The sequence below is a fragment of the Mirounga leonina genome, unplaced genomic scaffold (assembly GCF_011800145.1).
Source record: "Mirounga leonina isolate KUSES-001 unplaced genomic scaffold, KU_Mleo_1.0 Mir_115, whole genome shotgun sequence".
Lineage (NCBI taxonomy): Eukaryota > Metazoa > Chordata > Mammalia > Carnivora > Phocidae > Mirounga > Mirounga leonina.
Window position 1 is genome coordinate 69,657,587 of NW_023270268.1, and position 23,971 is coordinate 69,681,557.

Genomic DNA, 23,971 nt, shown 5'->3' on the forward strand with positions numbered 1-23,971 from the left:
GAAACTCTGCCTAATACTCTTCCCCTTCTTATCCTATCAATTCCCCTTCTTCTAGGAAACTTTCCTTAAAGTTCACACATAACATCTTCCTTAAAGTAGAGCACATAGAACCTGTGAAATCTTCCTTGGGTTTACCTACAGATAATAGAAAGCCATTGATGGATGTTAAGCAAGGAAGTAACCTGACTAAAAGTATGCTTAGAAAAAATACTTCAAGAGGAACTGGACTGCAATAAAGATTAAAAACAGAAGAGAACATGACTTTTTTTTTCACAGTCTGTAAATCAGAATCCAAATAAAATTCACACATTACAACTGGTAAATAATGTTTTTTAAGTCTCATTTAATCTACAAGTTCCTTCTCTATCTTATCTTAGCAATTATTTATTAAAGACTCCAGGTTGTCTGTCCTCAAAGTCTCAATTTCAATGATTGCATTCCCACTATATTTTATAACATTTCTTCTGTTCTCTTTGTTTTCGATAAATTGCTCATTGGCTCCAGAGGATTGATCAGATTCAAGTTTGGGGGTTTCTTGACAAGACTAATTCATAATTGATATTGTGACTGGCTTTCTTTTTTGATGACAACAGTCATTGATGATCAAAGTCTAGGAACTTTGGCTTCTTAGGAGTTGAAAAATGATAATAGTTTAATTCTAATATCCCATCCTCTTTAATTAGGTGAAAGGCTTCTATAAAGAGAAACTTTACTTCACCTACTATTTGGCTTCCCAATGCTTTAGTTAATATTGAAAATGTAGGATAAATGATTATTTCCCTATACTGAACAATTTTCAAAGTAATAAGTTTGTTTCCTAGCATCTTCTAATGGTAACCAGTTAGTTTTTTAAAATAATACTGTGAAATCACAAATGAAACATATTTGCTATATTTCCATCTATTTTATTATTATTCTGATTGACAGATTGTTCTTTCTTTGCATCTTTAAGTCAGTTCCTAAATCTTTTTGAAATGATCCTGATAGTCTTTGATAGATGCCTTGTTACTTGGTATGATTCTTCTTGCATAGCACCTGCTCTAGATCTGGAATCAGCTAAGGAAACTTCAACGCTTTTTTAGGGACAATGCTGGCATTTTCACCAGCAATCTTGGTCCACTCTGAACACTGATTACATCCCTGCACCTCACCCCAGCCCTACACCTCTAAGTGACTTGGGAATGAAATGAGGGTCTGGCTGGTCCTCATGAATGTGAGAACAGATAGGTTTAGGTTCAAAGATGGCTGAAGGTCGGGAATGTCTATGACAAAAATTACTTGGTAATAATAATAAAATAATGGTATTACAATTTGAAGTGCCTATTTTGACGTACTGTGTCAAAATGTCCTGCTGTAAGGCTACTAACCAGTTAGGAGGCTATTCGAGGAATCTAGACAGATAGCATGATAGACACTAGAATCAAACTGACCTGGATGTGAATACCAGATCTGCCATTTAAAAAAGTTGTATGATCTTCAGATTATTTACTCTCTCTAAGCCTCAGTTTCCTCTTCCATAACATAGGGTAGTTGTCAATGTGATGCACATAAAACACAGGACTCATCACATGGCAAATACTCAATAAATGAAAATAATTATTGTTCTTGATGATGTATTATTGTTGCAAAAATTGATGTAGTGACAGAAGGTAGATTTGGAAATAGTTCAAAACACTAGCCACTAGACACATGTGTCTATTGAGCATTTCAAATGTGGTTAGTCCACATTGCCATGTGTTACAAGTGTAAAATATGCACTGAATCTTAAAGCCTTAGTTTTTGTAAAAAGTGTAAATTATTCCATTAATCATTTTTATTTTATTACATGTCAACAATATTTGGGGTATATTAGGTTAAATAACATTTATTATTATAATTAATCTCTATTGTTTCTTTCTATTCTTTTCATTGTGACTTTTAGAAAACTTAAAATCACATATGTGGTTCATATTATACATTTATTGGACAGTGGTTCTCTAGAGACAGTAAGAAATTATATACAAGAATTTGGAGACTGAGTGATGAGGCATGAGGGACAGGAAAATCACTTCTTTCATTCATCCCTATATATTTAACATCTTCTAATATGAAGCAACTTTTAATCAATGCTTCTAAATGGATTGGTGTCTCTTTTTTCAACAAACCAACCATATGCATTGGCTGCTTTTCCCTACTTGAAAAGGGACCGTTCGTCTGGGTCTTGATAACAGATGTTGGACAAGGTAAACAAATCAGTTCCTTTTGGGGAGAGATTTACATTGATTAGTACCCATGATGTCCCAGAAATTTGACATGTCTTCTCACTTAATACTGAAAATACTGAAACAATTTTTGGAGGCATTACAACCTTCATTTTTACAGATAAGGAAATTGAGATTCAGAGAGGTTAATTAACTCATCCCATGTCAGAGAGCAAGGAAGAAATGAAAGTAAGAGGTAAAAGTGATTCCCATCTGCCTCCTTGATCCATGCTGCCTCTTTCCAATTTGTATAGTCATTTAGAGGTAAATGTGTGGGTTGAAGAATAACTAGGATTCTAATTTCTGACCCTCACTCATCTTCTTAGGTGGTTTCTCTTAGTCCCTGATATGGAACCCAAAATCATATAGGCAACAAAGAGAAGATTCAAGCTCTTTAAGCAAACTATCTCAAGGTATTTATATTATTTATATTGTAATTATCCTCAGCAACTGAATTATCATATCAGGTATTTTCCAGACAATAGTAAAATCATAGATTTAAAAAAGGACTATCTAATTTCATATTTATTCACCATAAAGTCTAAATAGTTTGAATGGGTTTTTCTTCAACTTGTAGCCATCAAAAAGGAATCACTATTTCTGCTGCTGATTTTTTTTTTCTTGTATCTTTAAGTACAGTTCCTTCCACTGGATCAAAGTATGATTTAGAATTTTAAAAATATTTTCCTTTGCCAGCTTAGTGCCTTTGCATTGTAAAAACCTACTTTTGTAATTAGACACATTTGCCTTTTATCTAAGTCTTAAAAAACTTTATCCAAGAAAACCCAAAACCACCAAGCCTCAATATTGGCATATGCCCTAGAATATTTCTGATATCTCTTCCAGCTAATATTCAATGATTTTTTTGGAATTCTATTTCAAATCCCTTCATTAGGATAATGGTCTTAATTTGGCATATTAAGTATATTAGGATATATAAATAAACATTTGTTTATGTACACATAAATAAATAGCTACATATAAATAAATAGCTGCCAATAATGTCAGGTTCGTTATTTTAATTAATCCTCACAACAAATATTGAGGGATGCATCATATTTCCATTTCATAGGTAAGGAAATTGAGACTCAGATAAGTTAATTAGCTTGTATCCAATGTAATATTGATAGCAAAAGGGCAGAAATGGAGCTGGAACTCAAGTTTTCTCTGCTTTCAGAGCTTATGGTTTCTATTCCATTTAGCAATTAAAGACAAGGATAAATCAAAGGAATGGTCCTGTTGGCAAAAAGAAAGAGCTGGGATACTCAATTTGGAGCTGAGAACAGCAAGTTCAGCAAGTAGAATTTTACATGTATTATCAGTAGTCAGTTCAGAGAGCCTACTGGGAGAGGCCATGGACAAATAGAGTTCATTCAGTGACCACCACAGCTGGACCTATGAACCATATGTTTTTGCCCCCAAAATATCTCTCTCACCAGTCTGCTAGAGCATCTAAAATTTCAACTATCATAGCTCCCCCTTGGGATAGAGTGATGGTTTAACAATTGGGTTAGAGATGGGCTGTATGGGGAAGCAGCCTAGGGAGTAGGAGAAATTAGTAGAAGAGTCTGTTGGAATCCTAACATCAAAACAAAGTTTGTACCCAAGATGTCCAACTCTACAGCAATGCCTGGGTCTACAGAAAACCTTTTCAAGGATCACTGAGGGGCTTTCATTTTGCCGTCTTACTTGGCGCTTAATCTCTCCTCCGTCTACTTTACTAGTTTTCCCATGAGTATTACTGAAGATTTCATTTAAGAAATTAATAGAATGTAAAATAGAAATTATATCTCACCAAAGACAAATTAGAAGTCAAGTCGTAGGAACAGACCTTGGCTGCAATTCTCCAAAGCAGAACGAAATAAAATTTTTCAGATGAAAGGAAACTTAGACTCATCTCTTTCAATTCCCTCATGTTATATATGAGGAATTAGAGGCCAGGAGGCAAAAGGGCTCTCAAAACCTCAAAAGAGGTTGAGAGAGCGTGGGTTTCGGGGTTAGACAGGCTCGGATTGAAAATCGGACATCATCACTTAATAACTCTGTGACTTAAGCCTAATAACTTACTTTTCTGATTATCGCTTTCCTTCTTTGGTAAATATTGAGAGCTCTCCTACACGTTACAGAATTAAATGAAACAATGCCTATAAATGCATTATTTATATAGGTCTGGAGAAGAACCTCATACCTTTATGTTTATTATTGGCATTTCTAGCTCTTCTCTGTAAAAAAGCTATTATAGTTTGGAATCCTTAATTTTCAACTGAAATAGAAGAATTAAACCACATTCACCGAGAAGAGATGGATGGTCTCAGCATAAATCTGTCATTTGTACCAATCTGAGGCACACGTGAGTTATGAGCAGGTTTTCTTACACCAGCTGTGTATGTGTGATGCCCAACAGAGTGAATGTTTAACAATTAAACCAGTTTTAAATATGTAGCATAGAAGGAATCAAACTGAACATCAGTTGTGATTATCCGCTTGAAAAGCTCATTAAGAAATGAATTATGGAATACTGGACTAATTAAGCCCATGTAGAAATGTGTATTCCATTTCTACATAAGACTTTTTTTTTTTAAATGACTCAAGCAGAAGGACTTGATGTATTGGTATGGCAATTTGGGAAAAAAAATTTCTACTATTTCCTCCAAATGAAAAACACTAACATTTACTGAGTGCCTACTCAATGCCATACATTATTTCAAATTATCTGCATGGTGAATCTTTATGATATCTGTTATTACTCTGATTTTCTTGATGAGGAAAATGAGGCTCAGGGAAGTCTAACAATGTATTTAGGTTACATAATTACTGCGTTGTAGAGCTGGGATTTCAACCTGAAACTAATTTCAAAGCTTTTTCAACTAAGCCCTGAGATAGTCATTTTTGATGTAGATATAATGCAAAACTTACGTCATTACACACATGCATAACAATCTTATATTAAAGGCCCCCATGCACACCCGTCTGACCAGTCTGTCCCTCCTCTAGACCATAAGGTCCACAAAAAAAGGGTCATACGTGCTGTGTTCACCAACATATCCCTAATACCTAGCTCGGTGCCTGCCGTATGTCACATCTTCAATAATAAGTTTTTGCTAATGAAGAAATGAATACTGAATTAACTAAAAGAATAGAGTTCAGTTCCACAGTCATCTTTTCACGGGTGGCAACACTGAGGAAAAAGGAGTGTTTTGCCTTTGTTCATACAATTACTCAGCTACAGAGTGAAGATTAGAAGCCCAGAGCCTCTGAAGTGCTAAGCTCAATGAGCCAAGTCAGCAGCAGGCGAAAGGAGAGGTCCATTATTTAACTGGGGCTACATCCTCCTGAAGCAGAAGTCAAACACATCCTGATTACATGAACAACAGTTGCCCCACATATGTGACAGAGGTCGCAAGTAACTCCCACACCCATCTCTAGCCAGAGGAGTCTGTACATTGTCAACCCAGCTGTTGAAAAGTAGTCTGAAATAATAATTCACAGAACCCATTTTCTTTTATTTGATTCTTCTCAAAAAGGCCATTAGTGTTCAGCAATACACTTCTTTACCTCTACCACTGAGCCGCAAACAGAGCCATTCACTCAGTCTTTCAGGCATCAAACTGGGAAAGAAAGGTCTTTCACATTCCTGTTAGGAGGCACTGTCCAGAGACTTTTCTTTTCTTTTCTTTTTTAATTTTATTTTATTATGTTATGTTAGTCACCATACAATACATAAGGAAATGATCCACGATTCATTGTTTTCATATAACACCCAGTGCTCCATGCAGTATATGCCCTCCTTAATACCCATCACTGGGCTAACCCATTCCCCTACTCCCCTCCCCTCTAAAACCCTCAGTTTGTTTCTCAGAGTCCGTAGTCTCTCATGGTTCATCTCCCCCTCCAATTCTCCCCCTTCATTTTTCCCTTCCTTCTTTTAATGTCCTCCACGCTATTCCTTATGCTCCACAAATAAGTGAAACCATATGATAATTGATTTTCTCTGCTTGACTTATTTCACTTAGCATAATCTCCTCCAGTCCCATCCATGTTGATGTAAAAGTTGGGTATTCATCCTTTCTGATGGCTGAGTAATATTCCATTGTATATATGGACCACATCTTCTTTATCCATTCATCTGTTGAAGGACATCTTGGCTCTTTCCACAGTTTGGCTACTGCGGACATTGCTGCTATGAACATTGGGGTGCATATGGCCCTTCTTTTCACTACATCTGTGTCTTTGGGGTAAATACCCAGTAGTCCAATTGCTGGGTCATAGGGTAGCTCTATTTTTAATTTTTTTTGAGGAACCTCCACACTGTTTTCCAAAGTGGCTGTACCAACTTGCATTCCCACCCACAGTGTAAGAGGGTTCCCCTTTCTCCACAACATCTCCAACATTTGTTGTTTCTTGCCTTGTCAATTTTTGCCATTCTAACTGGTGTAAGGTGGTATCTCAATGTGGTTTTCATTTGAATTTCCCTGATAGCTAATGATGATGAACATTTTCTCATGTGTCTGTTAGCCATTTGTATGTCTTCTTTGGAGAAGTGTCTGTTCATGTCTTCTGCCCATTTTTTGACTTGATTATATGTTTTTTGGGTGTTGAGTTTGAGAAACAGTCAACAAAACAAAGAGGCAACCCACAGAATGGGAGAAGATATTTGCAAATGACACTACAGATAAATGGCTGGTATCCAAGATCTATAAAGAACTTCTCAAAGTCAAGAGACTTTTCAAGAGTACTTGCTAGTCCCCCAAATGATACTAACATTTAGGGGGCAGATAGAGAAACGAACCCAACAAAGAAATGGAAGGAGCAGCTAGAGAGTGAGAAAGAGAAACAAGAGAGCATTATCCTATGCATCAAGTTTGTAAAGCATTTTTAGAAGTGGAAAATGACCAACAATATTAGGATCAAATTCAGTAAGCTGAGCAAGTTAAGTAAGATGTGAAGAGACAAGTAACTATTAGATATGCCCACTGGGAAGTCACAGCACCCTTTAGAAAGAACAGTTGTGGTAGAGGGCGTGTTGATTTATTATCCTGACTCCTCCATAGATGGTGCACTCCTTAGAAGCAGATACGGTGGCGTGGTGCCCCCATCACCCAGTACAGTGCCTGGCACCTACAAGACATGTAAGAAATGCCAACAAATGGACACCCAAATGAATTAAAACAAGACGAAGTAGTTTATTTTGAGAAAAAAACATCCCCAAGACATTTAAAACTGCTCTTAAGATGGACCAGTGTTTTCTAAATTCAATCACTAGGTCTAAAATTATCACCATACATTTGGCTTCTCCCTCCAAAGGCCCTGAAGCCAAAACAACTCAGTTCCTATGGAGAACATATAATTTGCCATCTGCAAAGATAAAGTCTCACAGATTAGAAGCATTCCTAAATTTCTGTGCTCAGAGTGACCTTTTAAGTTGCTGCTGTGATGTCATTAGTGTTACAATTTTACGCGAGATTAGACATGTAATTATGTGTTAAATAGTTCTGCTGGCTCCTGCTTGCTGTTTAATAAAGCAGAGTGCGCTGAGAGCATCCCATATGCATAGCTCAAGGCCACTGACACCAGAAAACTGCATCCGCATGCTCTTTCCCTGCCTCATATGCCACTTGTCCTTGCGGCTGTCACCTCAAGGCCTCGACATGGGTACCAGTGGAGAAGCCACTGCACAGAGTAGGACTCAGAACTGTTACTCCCCCGCTGAAGCTTCTAGAGACAGGAGGAGTCTCCATAAAGGATTCAACTGAAATGAAATCAGAACCTGAGCATTTGTAACAATTGTTTCTCGCCCTGGCTGCAACCCCAATGCAGGATCTCCAAACAGCTTTTTCCAAAACTCCAAAGCCAGGGCCCCACCCCAAAGGTTCTACTGGTCTGGCTGGAGACCCAGTATTTTTCAAACATTTCCCCAGATGATTGTAAGGTGTGGCCAGGGTTCAGGGACACTCTCTTTCTGCTCTTCTTGCTCAGGATAGGTATCAGAACTTAATATGAATGAGGAAGTACTTCAGATTTTATTATCTCAGTATCTGAGAAAACTGTTTTTCCTCTATTGAGAGTGCCACTGACCCATAGGAAAAAAAAAAAAATCAATAATCTCGATGAACAAGTACAAAGCAAGTTAATTGGATTAAAAAAAAAAAGATAAAATCCAGTCCATTTTGCTATCAAAACTAATAACAGAGGAAAAAAGAAAGAAACTGATGTTTAGTATGTTCCTACTATGTGCCTCGATCCTAGTTTAGGTATTTTGCGTCTGTTATTTCATCAATTCTCCAAGCAACCCAGAAAAACAAATGTCACCATTCCCATTTTTACAGCTGAGGAAACAAGGATGTAGTGGTGTTCAACTGACTTGTCCAAAGTCACATAGTTGGTAGGTGGTGATGCCAGGAGGCAAACAAATGCATAGGCCCCATCTGCTCTCCTGGGGCCATGCTGCCTTTCTAAAGAAAACCTTACTGGATGATAATTCAGCGAGCAATAGAACTTTCTGCCCAAGTCACTGAAAAAAGACAGAGGGAGCTGGAGAGTCAGGAGAAGGAGCAAGAGGAAGTGGGAGTGGGAAGAGGGAAGGACATCTGGAGCTCAGGAAAGTGTCAGGAAGGAGCCACAGCTGCACCCAGGAGCAGTGAGCCCAGCACAGGAGGCCAAAGTCATATCGACAATCATGTTTTCAAATGGATAGTGAGGGCAGCAAACATAACCAGGGTGGCATTGTGTGAACTGCATTGTGCCATAAAGGTGCGTAAGGTGCAGCCCTGCCCTGCATTACCCACAGCCTAGCAGGGGAGGCAGATTTGTGTACAAGCAGGATAGAGCATGCTTTGCTCTAACAGAGGTTGAATACCAAGAATTGAGAGCAGAGCAGAGGAAGCTGCCAACCTGGGTCAAAGAAAGGCTTCACAGAAGAGGTGACATCTGAGCCAGCCCTGGAAACAAAGGCTCTCATTCACCAGGTGGGGAAGGGAGGCCGAGAGAAGGCATAAACTGAGTCAAGGAAGTAGAAACTCATGAGGGGTGTGCTTGAGCAATGGAAAGAGGCCTTTTATAGGTTCCTGACCCAAAGAAATTGTTACAGTCTCGCGGATAACCTGCTTTCATCCAAGGCTGAGATGGCGTCTTTTAGGGTTGCTGGTTTTCCGACTTCATTCGTCTGTAGTCATACGGTCATGGCTCTGCCAGGTTCACTGAAAGTCCTAGGTCACTTCATGATGGAATTGGATCCAGGCTGCCTCCCGCTGCCCATAGCCCGTGCCTCTGCTAATGCAGGTCTCTGCTGATGCTAGGATTCCAAATTACAAAGTTGTAGAAAGTGCTTTTTTGTCTCTTTATCACTTTCCTAATCACAACTCAAATGAGATGTTCCTTGTCTTAGAAAGTGAGCGGAGTTGAGGTAATTATTTAACAGTTCAAGAGGACTGCCTTTGAGCCAAGAAAACCTCCAAACCAGCTTCCATTAACATATCCTGGGTGTTTCTTTGAAGCCTGGAAATTTTTTCACCTTCCACAGAACCTTTATACTGTTGTCCTTAAAGCAGCTACTCCCTTTCATTTCAATTAACAACAAACCTAGCAGGGTTTAAATAATAGTTTGTCTTTATGAAAGAAAACTGGGCTGGAGAAACTCCAAATCCACTTATTGGAGGAGTCATTAAGTCCTTTCCAACAAGCTTTAGACAGTTAATTAGAATGAATACATCTTTCGTCTTCCCCTTTCCATATCATCTTAAAACAACAGAGCAAGGGTGCCACGCTAGAATAATGACACATAGTCTGAAAGTATCCTAAGTATATTAAAATCATTGCAGCTCCTTTCCCTTGGAATGATTTCAAAGCATTTATAATATGCATGGTGTGTCTATGAAATGCTGGTTAATAACCAGTAACAAGGCAGGACCTCAGTAATTTATTGCTTTACTTTAACTCAAGACTGTGTCACTTTTCCATCTACTCCACATCCCTAGTCCTTTAGGAATGACTAAGGTGAGCAGAAGATTCCGCCAGAGTCAGTGTTGAAATAACTTCCTGGAAGTTTAAGTCAATCATTCTTATGGAGTAGGTCATTCAACGTAGATTCAAATCATTCTTATTTCCTGAAGGCTAACTGGCTTTAATAATGGATTTAATCTCTATCTTATTTTATATGTTTTAAAGATCTTCAAAAAGGAACGTAACCAACTTTAAATATCTCAGATCCAAGTCATTTAAAGAGCTAGCAGATTTGACTTCTAAGCCCTTCTAAAACTGGTAAGGGCATCCATTTAGGTGTATCCTTTAATTCCCACCATTTATCCTAGGAGACTGGGGATGGGAGGATGACTTCTTGCATCTATACGGGTTACCAAGCCCCTGCTATCCCCTTGGCCTCTGTTCCTTCTATCTCCGATGCTGACCCCAGGGTTGCAGAAGGAGATCTATTCCTAGACCTCGTCCCAGAAAGGCAGTACACAATGCCTTGAATATGCCTAGATTCACTCTACTATTTACTGAATCACAAAATGTTGGAGCTGAGAGCAATCGTAAAGGTTCTCTGTTTCACACTTTCTATGTTACAGATTAAAAACAGCCAAGCCCTAGTAAAGTTAAGTGACTTTCTTAAGGCCACACAGCTAGGTAGTGACAAAATTGGGCCTCTAGCCAACCACTCGCTCTAAGACCATTGCTCTGGCCCTTGCTGCTCAGTGTTTTCTGCAGACCTTCAACATCAGCATCACCTGAGAGCTGTTAGAAATGCAGAAACTCAGGCCCCACCCCAGACCCCACTGAATCAGAATCCCCCAGGTAATTCATATGCATGTTACAGTTTGAGAATCACTGGGCTAAGACCATAATATATCTTTCTACAGAGAGCATGAAAATTGGAAGCAGGCAGACATTGGTTTTGGAGCATGGCTTCACTTTTTCTAAATCTGAGCAAATATCTCAATCTCCTGGAATCATCATTTGTAATCTGGAAATAATAGCACCATCCACCTTGCAGTTTTCATAATATCAGCACAACATAAATGTATGCATATACATCTCATGATATATGCATAAATAATATATGCAAAGTGCCTGACATGTAGTAGCTAATATATCATATAATAGCTAATATTTCCAGTCTCATGCCTCCCGTTAATATAGTGTTCAACCAAAAGGAAAGCCACAAGTGATTGTGAATCATGAAGAAATCACTTTCCTTCCTTCCTTTGTTCCATTAGCTCAATATTATTTTAACTTTCAGATGTGATTATGATTCTATGATATTTCATGTTTCTAAATCCCTAAAAAATGACTATTATGTAGAAAATAAATTATAATAGCTAACTACTTTTAGTGCTATGCTTGGAGATGAAAAAATTAAACCCATAAGCCAAATCCTAACCAAGAGAACACAACATTCCTCCAAGAGCTTGACTCTGGATCCTATAAACCTGGCCTCCGGGAGCCAGAGAGTATCTGCTTGGTCTTCTGCTTCTGTGACTTCCTCAGAGACTCGGCCACCATGGAACAAACCCACAGCTTTGGCAACAGCAGAGCATATTTAAAAGTTGATGTTTCATCACCAATATGTCACATCTGTCAGCATCAAGGAAAACAGTTTGAATAGGAAAGGAGAAATAGAATTTTAGTATCTAAATCTGAACCAAAATTTTGGAAAAATACAGTGTAGTACAGGGTGTGAAACCATACCAAAATTAGATTTGTGGGGAAGGAATATGATGTTAACACCAATTAGAAAGCCATGTTTCCCTATGGCGGTGGCTCTCAACCCTAGCAGTGCATTAGAAACAACGAGGAACCTTTTGAAAAACTTGATTTTAATGTGCAGCCAGGTTTAAGAAGCACTGCTCTGTAGCAACAGAAACCTTATTTAAGAGAGTCAGTCCACTAAAGCTATTGGTTGCTGTTGATACAGAGTTCCCAAACTTAAGGTAATGGATTTAACTTCAGTGTGTTCCCGTCTAGGTCTTTCCACCACTTCTCCAGGACTTCCACCATAAGGAAAGGAGCCCCTGGACCAACATCCTCTAAGATGTTTATATGGACCAGTGGCCGGACCTCTTCATCTTACAGACATGATGAGAAAAGGTAAATCACGGGGATTCGGGGGGCTTTTCAGAATCATTTAACCTGACTACACAGACAGCATGCCAGTAGGAAAGCATGAGGCAACTGAGCTTTGTGTTTCACAAGTGTTAACATGGGATGGGCTCTACACCAAGGGAGTAGGCTTTCTGAAACTTTGGCCTTTCGCCTTGCACTCTCTGTGCAGTTTTGCAAAGGCTGTTCCTTGTCAGAAATGCACTTCACCCATGCACATCCACACCCACTCAACACTTGGCTAGCTCCAGTCCTACTTTCAGATATCCATTCACTCACAGCCTCCCACCATCATCTTGACCAGCACAGACTTTGTGGTTTACTCGCCTTTGAATTTCCAGCCCCCACCACTGCACCCGGCACACAGTAAATGCTCAGTAAATACTGAACCAAAATGATGAAAGTTGCATTTCAAGGACATATGGCAGGGAAGGAAAGCAGAAACTATGTAAGGATGAAAAGAGGATGGACAAGTCCATGGAGCCCTCAACGTCCTTAGAAGAATAGTCTCAGGTAAGGGAGGAATGGAGGATTGAGAAGAAAGATTGAAAGGCAAAGGCTATGTTCATAAAAGACAAAATGACAATTACACAGCTCAGTCCAGCCCCCCCACACACCCCCACCTGGGTTTAGGGAATAAATCCATTCATAAAATTCTCTGGCCATTTTTAAATATTCGTTTTTTTCTCCATTTATTTTCTTCTCCTTCTCTCTTTTCTCATTGACCTTACACTATTTCTTGGATTTGGTGAAGTTTAAAACACCACTATCTATACCAGCATATTGCAACTTTGCAGAATCCAATAGAAACCAGGCTTGATAAATGATGCTGGACACAAGAAGGAACCTGAGGGAGGTTTACTTGAATACAGTTTTGAGAACTGGTACTTTTATTTTTCCTTTTAAAGTATTACCCTAGAGAGGAAATCCTTTGAAAAATTCTGAAACCAGAATTGTTCTTTGAATTAACTATATATAACAGCAAAAAAAACTTGGAAGCAACTTTAGTATTTATAATAGAAAATCTGTTAAATAAATCATGGAATGTAATATATCACTTAGCACTTACAAATGCTTTGACATAATAGTAACTGAAAAATCAAGTTGAAAAATTACATACAAACTATGATTGCAGCAACAAAAATATGTATACACAGGAAAAAGCCGTGAAGGAAAAACATGTTTTTCACTTCTCCATTTTCCAAGTCCTTTGTAATGTGTTATACTATCTTAATTATGGGAAAAATAATGATATGATGTTTAAGTAAAATTACAGCCCAGAAGGCAACTAGCATTTGAACAAAGTCCTAGTGCTCATCACAACACAAGATCAACTGAAAATTCCCTATCTTTGTTCATCTCAAGGTTTCCACATGCTTTTTCTCAATGCTTAATCAAGTTATTTTTCATTTGCTTTCAAGCCGAGTAAGTGAATCCTCTTTCAGCAAGATCTTTACTATAAGACTACAACTTGGTGTGTCATTTGAAAATTCCATATTTTGCATGTCATCTCATTTCCTAAATAAAAGAAAAAAGCCCACCAACGTGTGATGGTGAAAAATGGCAGAGGTTTTGTTTCCCTACAGCAATATTGTGACTTTCAGTGGCTAGCCTGTCTGAGGTTTTGAAGACTTCATCAGAGCAGGTGAAGTGTGATTTATTTCACCTTCTATTTATTCTCATTGAATAATTTAATTAAGTATATTTTGATATATATATATATATACAATTTCTTTACAAAAAGATTAACACCTAAGAAGCAATTACTGTATATTACATGTTTTACACAAACTGCTCTCTTAATTTATAAGATAGAGATTATTGTGTCCATTTTACAGATGGGGAAGCTAAGGCACAGAGATTTTAAATAACTTCCCAGGGTCCGACAACTAGCCAGTGATGGAATCAGAATTTGAACTCAAGGTCATATTCTCTCCCCTGCATCCATCCCACAGCTTACATAGGCTCTTTCTTTTTTTTTTTTTTTTTTTTAAGATTTTATTTATTTATTCATGAGAGACAGACAGAGAGAGAAGCAGAGGGAGAAGCAGGCTTCCTGCTGAGCAGGGAGCCCGATGCGGGGCTCGATCCCAGGACTCTGGGATCATGACCTGAGCCGAAGGCAGACGCTTAACCGTCTGAGCCACCCAGGCGCCCCCATGGGCTCTTTCAAACATGAGAAACTTGGAGCAGCAGTCAAGGTCCAAGCCTGCAGGGGAGAGACTGTGTTAAGTTACAGCTGAAAATTGCATATCAAAGGAGAGATAGTAAACATGTGGATATGATATATGGGCAATGTTTGTGGAGTTAAAGGTAGCCAATAATTAGCTTCATATTCTACACCATTAAAATTATATGAAACTCTTAAATTACTTACTTTCATTCTTTTATTTTCAAATTATGATTCCAATAACTTGGAGATTTAAAATAATTACATATTGACTATAAGAAATAATTTTCAGCAAGCTTTATTTATGGGGTAGAAATGCCAAGGCCTGTGAAATCCATCTGAATGGTTTTAGCCTTGAAAGTCAAAGGCAAGTGGAAAAACAGCCAATGGATACAGCAACAGAATCTGCTACTAAGCCAGTATCCTTAGTTTGACGTTGGTTCATTCGTCTGTACCTCTCCCTTGACCACACCTTCACCTTCACTGCCTAAGTCAAGACTCTTGTAGGATAGGACTCAGATTCTAAAAGTGATTTGGAACAGCGTCTATTGCTCTCTTAAGATGCTCTTAGTGGCAGTGATCACGGTGATAATGAAGGTGATGATGGCTGATAATGAGTCCAGATAATTAAGGTCCTCAAGTTAATTACTTGGAAATAAATTACCTACGTTGTCTGGCAGCACTGCCCAGAACTGCTGGTAATTGCTCCACCTTCACTTTCTTATTCTGTAAACCTGGCCTCTGTGGGTCTGGCTTTTGCAGCTGGGTTCCTACAGCAATCCCAGAGGCCAGGCAACCAGAAGTCCTCAGCTCCACTCCACACCACCTCTTCGCGAGACCACAGCCAAGCTGGTCAGGATATTGGCTTCCCTGGGATTCCTCAAAAGCTGGAACATCAGGAAATAGCTTACAGACAGGCAGAGCAACCAAGTGGAAGGAAAAGTCCACCGGAAATTCTGAAACCAAATGTCTTATGGCTCAAGGGAAGTTGAAGTCAATTTCGCATTTTTTTCATTCGTTGAATTCAAAGACAGTCCTTGTTCTGATCATCTGTAAATGCAAAACCCTGATTTTTATCCTTATCCTCCATTCCACACACGAGCAGTATGAAGGAATTCTTTTTCATCTCTGAGCAAATTTCTTTGTTAGGTGAGCTTAGCTTAATCCCTAAATTGCAGGCGGCAAAATAAAACAGCAGCAACAGTAACTCATTCAGAATTTAAAGAAGGGAGAGTTTATCGGCTAAGGACATTACAGCTGAGTTTTTATCAAATATTCTTTGGATTGTTTTTATTGAATAGTGAGCTGATATAAAGGAATTTTTATCATGTTAACACACAAAGGATGGTGAAATAATAAGCATCTGAGTACCCTTCATTAAGGTTAAAAAATAAAACAATCAGAATTTTTTAAGCCCTTGAGGATACTTCCCTAATAGCACCCTTCTCCCTTTCCCAGCCCCTATCCAGAGATAGCCACCTTCCTGAATTTTCTGTTTATCATTCCCTTGCTTTTTCTTCTTGAGTTTATCACATTTGAATCTTTAAACAACATATTGTTTACTTCTGAACGTTTGGAGAATTTATATAAATGGAATCATGGTTTATGAATTATTCTGCAACTGACTTTTTTCACCAAACATTATGTTTCTATGATCTAACAGGGCTGATGTGAGTAGCTATAACTCCTTTTCTCTGGTGTGTAGTATGCTATTATATGAATATACCACCATTTAGTCATCCAGTCTATTGCTAATAGACATTTGCATTATTTCTAGTTCTTTTTGTACCAACAATGCTGCTAGAATCCCTCTTGTCTGTATCTCCTTGTACACTTTGTACAAATATTTCTTAGCATATGTACCTAATTTAGGAATATTTGGTTCAAAAGTATGCACAGCTTCCACTCTACCAGGTAATGCCATTGCTTTCCGAAGCAGCCATTAATGTGATTTCAATGCTCTACAACCTCGCCTAGGGTTTTCAGATTTTTAACTTTCATTAATCAAGAGGGCACTGTGCTTTCAATTCCCATTTCTCAGATTACTAATAAGACTTAGCCTATTTCCCTTGTTCTTTTCTGTGAGTACCTATTCAAATATGTAGTCAATTTTTCTACTGGATTTTTTTGTCTTTTTCTTAGTGATTTGTAGAAATTCTTCGTAAAAATTTATATTAACCCTTTGTCTGTTTATCGTGCACAAATAGCTTCTCCCAGTTTGATACTTGCTTGCACTTTCTTTATGGTGACTTTTCATAAACATATGTTCTTATTTTAATGTGTTCTAAGTTAGCAATTTTTTGAACATTTTGAAATCCCTTCCTACTCCAAGTTCACAGTCTCTTTAACATTTTGTAGGTTTGCCTTTCACAATTAGATCTTTAATCATCTGAAGTTGACTTTTGAGTTTTGTGAAGTAGGCATCCAATTTTTTTTTTCTCTGTGGGTAACCAATTGGCCCAGCACCTTTTATTAGATAGGATATTCTTTCCCCAGTGATCTAAAAGCACACAGGCATCATATATTAGGTTTCCACATACACATGGATGTTTCTGGATCTCCATTTTGTTTCACTGGTCAACTTCGTCTACCTCAGACAGACACCACCCTTGAGCTTACAAATTTTATCATTGTAATAATCTTGACACCTGACAGGACAAGTCACCCACCTGTTCTTTTGTACTCAGGAGTGTATTTGCTATCCTTAGATGTTTGTACTTCCATATAAATCTTAGAACCAGCTTGTCAAGTCATACCTACCCTGCTTGAAATTTTTATTGAATTTCCTGAAATTTTACTGGAATTTTATGAAATCTATTAATCAACTTATTGAAAATTTGCATCCTTATGTATCAAGTCTTTCTCTGAATATAATTAATCTCTACATTGATTTGTCTTCCCTAATGTCTCCCAATAAAGTTTTATAATTTCTCTAAAGAGAACTTGCACATAGTTCATTAGATTTATTCCTAAGTACTGATTTTTTAATGTTTAAATTGTATTTTCTACTTTTACAGGCACATGGGAAGGGAAATGATATATCAACTTTTATTTCAACTATGCTAATTTTCTAATTAATTGTAACAATTTATCTATAGATTCTTTTGTATTTTCTTCATAGTCATATCATTAGTGAATAATACATTTTTGCTTCTTTTTATCAGTAAATAAACCACTCAGTTATTTTCTTTCCATATTATGCTATGCTATATGTTAAATAAAACAGACAATAGTGTAACATCTTTGCTTTGTTCCTGCTCATAAAGAGGGTCCTTTAAACATTTCACCATTAAGTATCAGGTTTACTATAGGTATTTCCTCTATATTGTTCACCACATTAAGAATGTTCCTATATATTGGGGGCACCTGGGTGGCTCAGTTGGTTAAGCAACTGCCTTCAGCTCAGATCATGATCCTGGAGTCCCGGAATCGAGCCCCGCATCGGACTCCCTGCTCAGCGGGGAGTCTGCTTCTCCCTCTGATCCTCCACCTCTCATGCTCTCTGTCTCCCATTCTCTCTCTCAGATAAATAAATAAAAAATCTTTAAAAAAAAAAAAAAAGAATGTTCCTATATATTTCTAATTCAGTAAGAGTTTTCATCATGAATGGATGTTAAGTATTATCAAATATGTTTCTCTTCGTATAATGGTAACCCTTTAATATGTTTATATAATATGTAACATTAATAGATACTCAAATGATGACCAACATTATATTCCTGGGATAGCCCCAAATTGATCACGATGTGTTTTCACTTTTATGTATTGCTAGATTTAGTAAGCCAACTTGTTTTTAAAATTTTTGCATTTATGTTTATGAATGAAATTGGTCCATAATTCTCCTTTTTGTGTTGTCTGATTTGCTTTGGGCATCAAAATTTGTTAACCTCATAAATAGGTTGTATAACATTCCATCTTCTTCTATACTGCAGAATGATTTGTATGATATGGGTAGAACTCACCTATAAAACATCAGAGCCTGGTATTTCCATCATGAGGATATTTTAAATTTATGATTCTATTTTTTAATAATTTAGAACTGTTTAGATTTTCTACTTATTTCTGAATCAATTTCAGTAAGCTATATATTTGTAAGAATTTGCTGTATATTTCAATAAATTATGTATTTCAGAGTTTTCAATGTCTTGCTATAAAGTTGCTTTAAATATCCTCTATTATCTTTCTAATCCATGCTGTATGTATCTATGGTTTTTTAATTCTTAATATTTTTTGTCCCTTCTCTATTTTATTCTTGATCAGTCTTGTCAGAGATTTGTCTATTTCATTAGTCTTTTCAAAAAATTAATTTTGAATTCATTGATCCTTTAATATAATTTATCTTCTATTACTTATTATTTCCCTCTTATATTTTCTTTTAATATATTCTCTTAATCTTTTTATAACTCCCTAAGTTAGATGCCTAGCATATTAATTTTCAGGCCCCTTTATTATCTAATACAAGCATTTAATATTATACATTTCTAACTATGTATTGGTTTAGTCACATCCCATTAGTCACTCTACAGTGTTTTTATTATCATTAAGTCCTTAATAGATTAAATTATCACATTTTATTCTATGACCCATGAGTTCTTTGGAACTTGATTTTTATTTCCATATATAGAGCCATTCTAGTTATTTTTTTTTGGTTGTTGTTATTTATTTTTATAACATTATTGCAATAGAGCCAAATAATGTGGTCAACATAAAGGTAATACTTCTCAAAGGTGCTTTACGTTATAAGGATACCTTAATTTATCTAAATGATTCACATAATTTTCTCTTTCCTTCTATATTTTTCACTAAGGACTTTTTATCAATTCCAATATGCTAGTAGATCAGGTAAAAAATAAATAAGAATTAAAAAATAAGATATCACTGGGAAATTGTGTGATCTGGTAAGTTAAAGGCAGGACTAAAAAGAAATAACTCCTACTTTTGTTTCTATAATTTTGCTCTCATCTTTTGTCTATTATTCATAAAATAATCTTACAAGACTTCCTGGGAAGTCCTGTGGATTAATAAGTTCACAATAACATTAGGTTCATGGACAAAACCTTTCATATTAATGACTATATTAAAAGTGACTGTCATTTGTTCCCAAAACTCAAAGCACATTTCACCCAATGGAATGTATACTTTAAAAGATTGGAACAGAATAATAATTCAATTAATCAAAATGGACTGCATAAAAATACACCTCCTAGCTCAAGGGGAAAAAACATGAAATCTGGAACTAATAGAAGAGGACATACATATGAAGAAGCACATCTCAAAAAGTCTTTGGAAGTCTTTCGTGGACAAAAGACAGAACAATGGCTGTTTTAATCAATGCTACTCCCAGTCTGCCATGTGAGATAGCGGGTTTAGTGTTCCTGGAACAGAAATATATAGCAACTCTGCTCATTTCAGCTCAGGTGGCACTCAGCAGTCCACTGCCCCACAGATTCACCCCATAAGATCTAACAGAAGACACTTTTCCTTGAAGTCTAGAAATGAGAGCTAGTAGTGCCTGGAAAGCTTGAAGTTTTTCTGGAAAGAATATTAAGTTTGTTGATGGTAGAGTCCAATGGGCACTGATAGGAAAAAAAAAAAAAAGCCAGGAGCCTGTTCTAGCCATGGTTCTCTGATTTATTCGGTTTCTATTGGCCATTTAGCCTCCTTATGCTGGCTACCTCACAACCTAAGCATATTGTAGTCATTTCTAGCCCACATAAAAGGAACATATTTTGTGACCCTAATAAATGCAAGAGACTGAGGCTACAAAGATGAATGTGGTCTGGCTCTAATTCTTAAGCAGCTCAGTATTCATTAGGCCAAAATGACGTAAATATAAATATTCAGTATGTTAATTATTACGTATGAGTTTCTGAAGCATCTCCCCCAAGTAACTTCAGATATACAGAATTATTTACTTTTATTCATATCCTCTCTACTTCTCTTTTCCACACCCTCCCCAGGTCCTCTCACAGCTCTGGACCTATCTCCCTGCCCTCTCTGTGTTCTAGCACTCTCGGTGTCTTTTGTTTCTCTGAGGAGAAAATCTCATTAAAACACACAGTGTTACTTATTCTGGACACAAATGATGCTTGGATCTAAACTTTCATCTCCTCTGCTACTCCTTTTTTTCCACTCCTTTTTATCAAACACCTGAAACATGGGAAGAGTTTCAGAATCAGCCTCTCCCTACCTCCAGACATAAACTTTTTTAAACAACCAGCCACACTAACATGAGTGATCTTTCTAAAATACAAATGTAATTATATCATTTCATTCCTTAAATTCTTCTAGTGGTTCTTCTAACTTCAGAACACACACAGGGTCCCTTACCTCTGGCCCCTGCGTATGTAACCAGCTTGTTGCCTGCCTCCCCCGCCCACCAGATCCTAGAATCCAACCACACTCAACTACTAATCTCTCACATTCTGCCTGATACCCTTCTCTTTCTCAATTGTTTGCTCATCAAAAACTCACTTCAGTCTGTTATAGAACCCTTAATCATTGCTGCTGAAATCAAGTTATAGCCTTCATTGGCACACTTCTACACCACCTTCCTGATTATAAAGCATAGCCCTGGGACAGTTTACTACCACCAATCTGTTGAATGCCCAGTTCAAGGAATACCCAATACAGTGATAGTCAATTTGCCTGAAGCCACTATACAAAAAAAAAAAAAAAAAAAAAGGCCAATTATTTCAATGAATTTCTCAAATTTAGCTATGTGCCAGAAACTCAATATGATCATTGTAACCGTATATAGTTCTATGGGTTAGCATGTTGCCAAACTGCACATTACACACAGTTCAACTTCTTCAACTTTCCCCCAGCAGAGGGTCCCACCATTCTTACCCAGACCTCTCCTGTTGTAATAGCAGGACCAGAGCAGAGACAACTTAAACATTTTGTAAGATGATGTTATAAGGACAAAAAAAAAAAAAACAAAAAACTTTTCAAATGAAACTTTACAGAATCTTCAAAAAGCTGTTAAAATTCCTGTCCAAAATTAATTACCATAACCTTATGAATAGTTAAAAGAAACAAATTTTGGTTAATTGATAAAATTGGCAAATCTATCAAATTAGTCAGTATGAAATTTTCCATAAGAATCTCAATGATGCTAAAATGTTAGGAAAACAGCAAATGATTCTAAAAAAGTTTTGAAAAAAATAGGTGTAAACTGAGATTCTCCCAAATGAAACACTAAATTTTTGTTATAACTATTAGAAGAATATATTCGCACACAGAGTCAAGAAAGATATATCTGTGAATGTATTCATAAGAATATATTTAAAAAGAGACTCAGTCTCCCTAGGAAGCTTAGCTTTGAAAAAAAGTCAAATCTTACAATGCTGCTAAAAAATATATATTCATAAGAAAAATTTACTTTTTGATTGAATGTGTTCTTACAATATCCATAACAAAAAGGCATGCATATTCATTTACTATACTTAAGACAATACTCCTTAAAATAAGTCTATGTTAAGTGTAATAAAGTAGGCAAACTATTCATTTAGCAAAGTGATCCTTCAGCAAACCGGCTCTTGGTGAATTAGCTATTCAGTAACTGATCTTTTGGCAAATGGCCCCAGAACATTGATTGGCTTCCTTTTCTTCTCTCAAATCAATTTCACTGGTCTCTCACCCAGCCCCCTCAGGACATGTCTTACTCATTTTGTATCCCCAGAACTCAGCATGATGTGTTTCATCTTATGAGGATTTTAAAATATTGACAAATAAACAAATGAATTAATAAATAACCTTTACCCTGCCTTAACCTCGAATATTTTTTTTCCCAGCAGGCTAACTACCAGGGGAATCTTGAATTAATAAATAACCCTTACCCTGCCTTAATCTGAATATTTTTTTTCCCAGCAGGCTAACTACCAGGGGAATCCGAATTTAAATAGGGAAGACTAAGGAGAAAAATCTTACACACTTTACTCTTTCTAGCCATGTTTGTTATCACATAATCTCATAAATAATTGGTTTATGAACTATAGACTGAGTCCTAATATCAAACTTTAAGAAGCTATCCAGATATGGAGTTCGAAATAAAATTGTATTGTGCCAAATTTGCTTGGGAAAAAAAGCTTTATTGGACAATTGAAAATCCATCTCTATGCAAGATATTTTGTTATACTTGGATTTGCCTTGTGGATTTATTACCAGACTTTTGTTGGATTTGGCTTGTACATTTATTAATAACTCCCATTCACCAAAAAGATTTGGACAGAATGCTTCCTGTACATGTAGTAAAGACTGTACATATCTACTATTTGTTGCTGTCACCATCTATAAATGTTGACTTATATCCACCATATTGATTCATAGTTCACCATGAAGCCAAGACTGCCTCGACAGAGCTCAAACATACTGCTTTTCTGGAACATACCAAGGCTAGATCTGCATCAAACTTATAAATCCAAATTCATGCTCTTTTCCTATTGTTGGACATCTCTCATATTCAAAACCAAATTTATAGCCATGCCTCAAACTTTTCCTCCTGAGACCTCTACTTCATTGAACCATACTGGCCTTCATTCCCTTGTGTCTTCCCCTGCCCCCTTTCAGGTAGATTCATAGAGAATAAATGCAAAGAACCAAAGAGAGAGAAAATACCAGCTGTGTTCGTAGTGGCACAGTAACTCCCACAGCACAAGCTTTCCTAGTATAAAGCCTGAAATACAGCACTGAAGACAGCTTGGCGTGAAAGGGCCCACCTAACTAACCATGAGCCTCAGGCTGTGAATACTGCCTTCCCCAACTGGGGCTTACTACCTGGAGAAAGGAAGGCCAAGGCATACCAGGCCTGAACAAAGACAAGTCCAAAAGGATTTTTTAAAAATTGTGCCATACATGAATGATGATATTCAAACTCACCCCAAAGATAGACCTGGCCCCTTGACTGTCAGGCTTTGGCCCATCTCACCAATCAAATTAGTCACTCCTCCACCTGAGCTTAGGACACTATGCTTGTGAGGGCAAGAATGTATAAAGGCACCATCAGCCTCTCCCTTCTTAGCCAGAGCAGCAAAAGTCCTTTCTTGGAAACCCTGAAGAGTAAGGACATAAGAATCCCAGTTTTAACACTTTTGACCATTTCCCCAGTGATCCAAGCCAAGTACTTGGGCATAAATTTAAACTACATCCTTCTGACTTCCTCATCATCCTCTACATTCTATCAATTACCAAACCCTAAAGTTTTATCTCCACATATTTCTCCATATATCCCTTTCTCTCCATCTATCCTACCTCAATCCTATATCCAGGTCTCATCATCCTCTGCCAACACTACAGTAAAAATTTCCTAATCCTTTCTGATTTGTCTTGCTCCATTTCTAATCTAATCTCCACACTGCAGCCAGAGTGATCATTCTGAAACTCAGTTCTGATTATGTCACTCTGACAGCTTTCTGTTAACTACAGGATAAAAGCCAAGCTCTTTAGAATGACTTCCAAAATCCTT

At 37.2% G+C, this 23,971-nt stretch overlaps 1 protein-coding gene across 1 annotated transcript in view; it reads left to right on the forward strand.

The window, feature by feature from the left end:
• The window catches only part of KCNMB2 (potassium calcium-activated channel subfamily M regulatory beta subunit 2), a 235,947-nt gene that overhangs the window by 190,612 nt on the left and 21,364 nt on the right, over positions 1-23,971 (forward strand). Inside the window, exon 2 of the mRNA XM_034999202.1 lies at positions 12,201-12,323. Coding sequence (XP_034855093.1) covers positions 12,268-12,323 — 56 coding nt within the window. The 5' untranslated portion in view covers positions 12,201-12,267. The remainder of the gene's footprint in view (positions 1-12,200; positions 12,324-23,971) is intronic.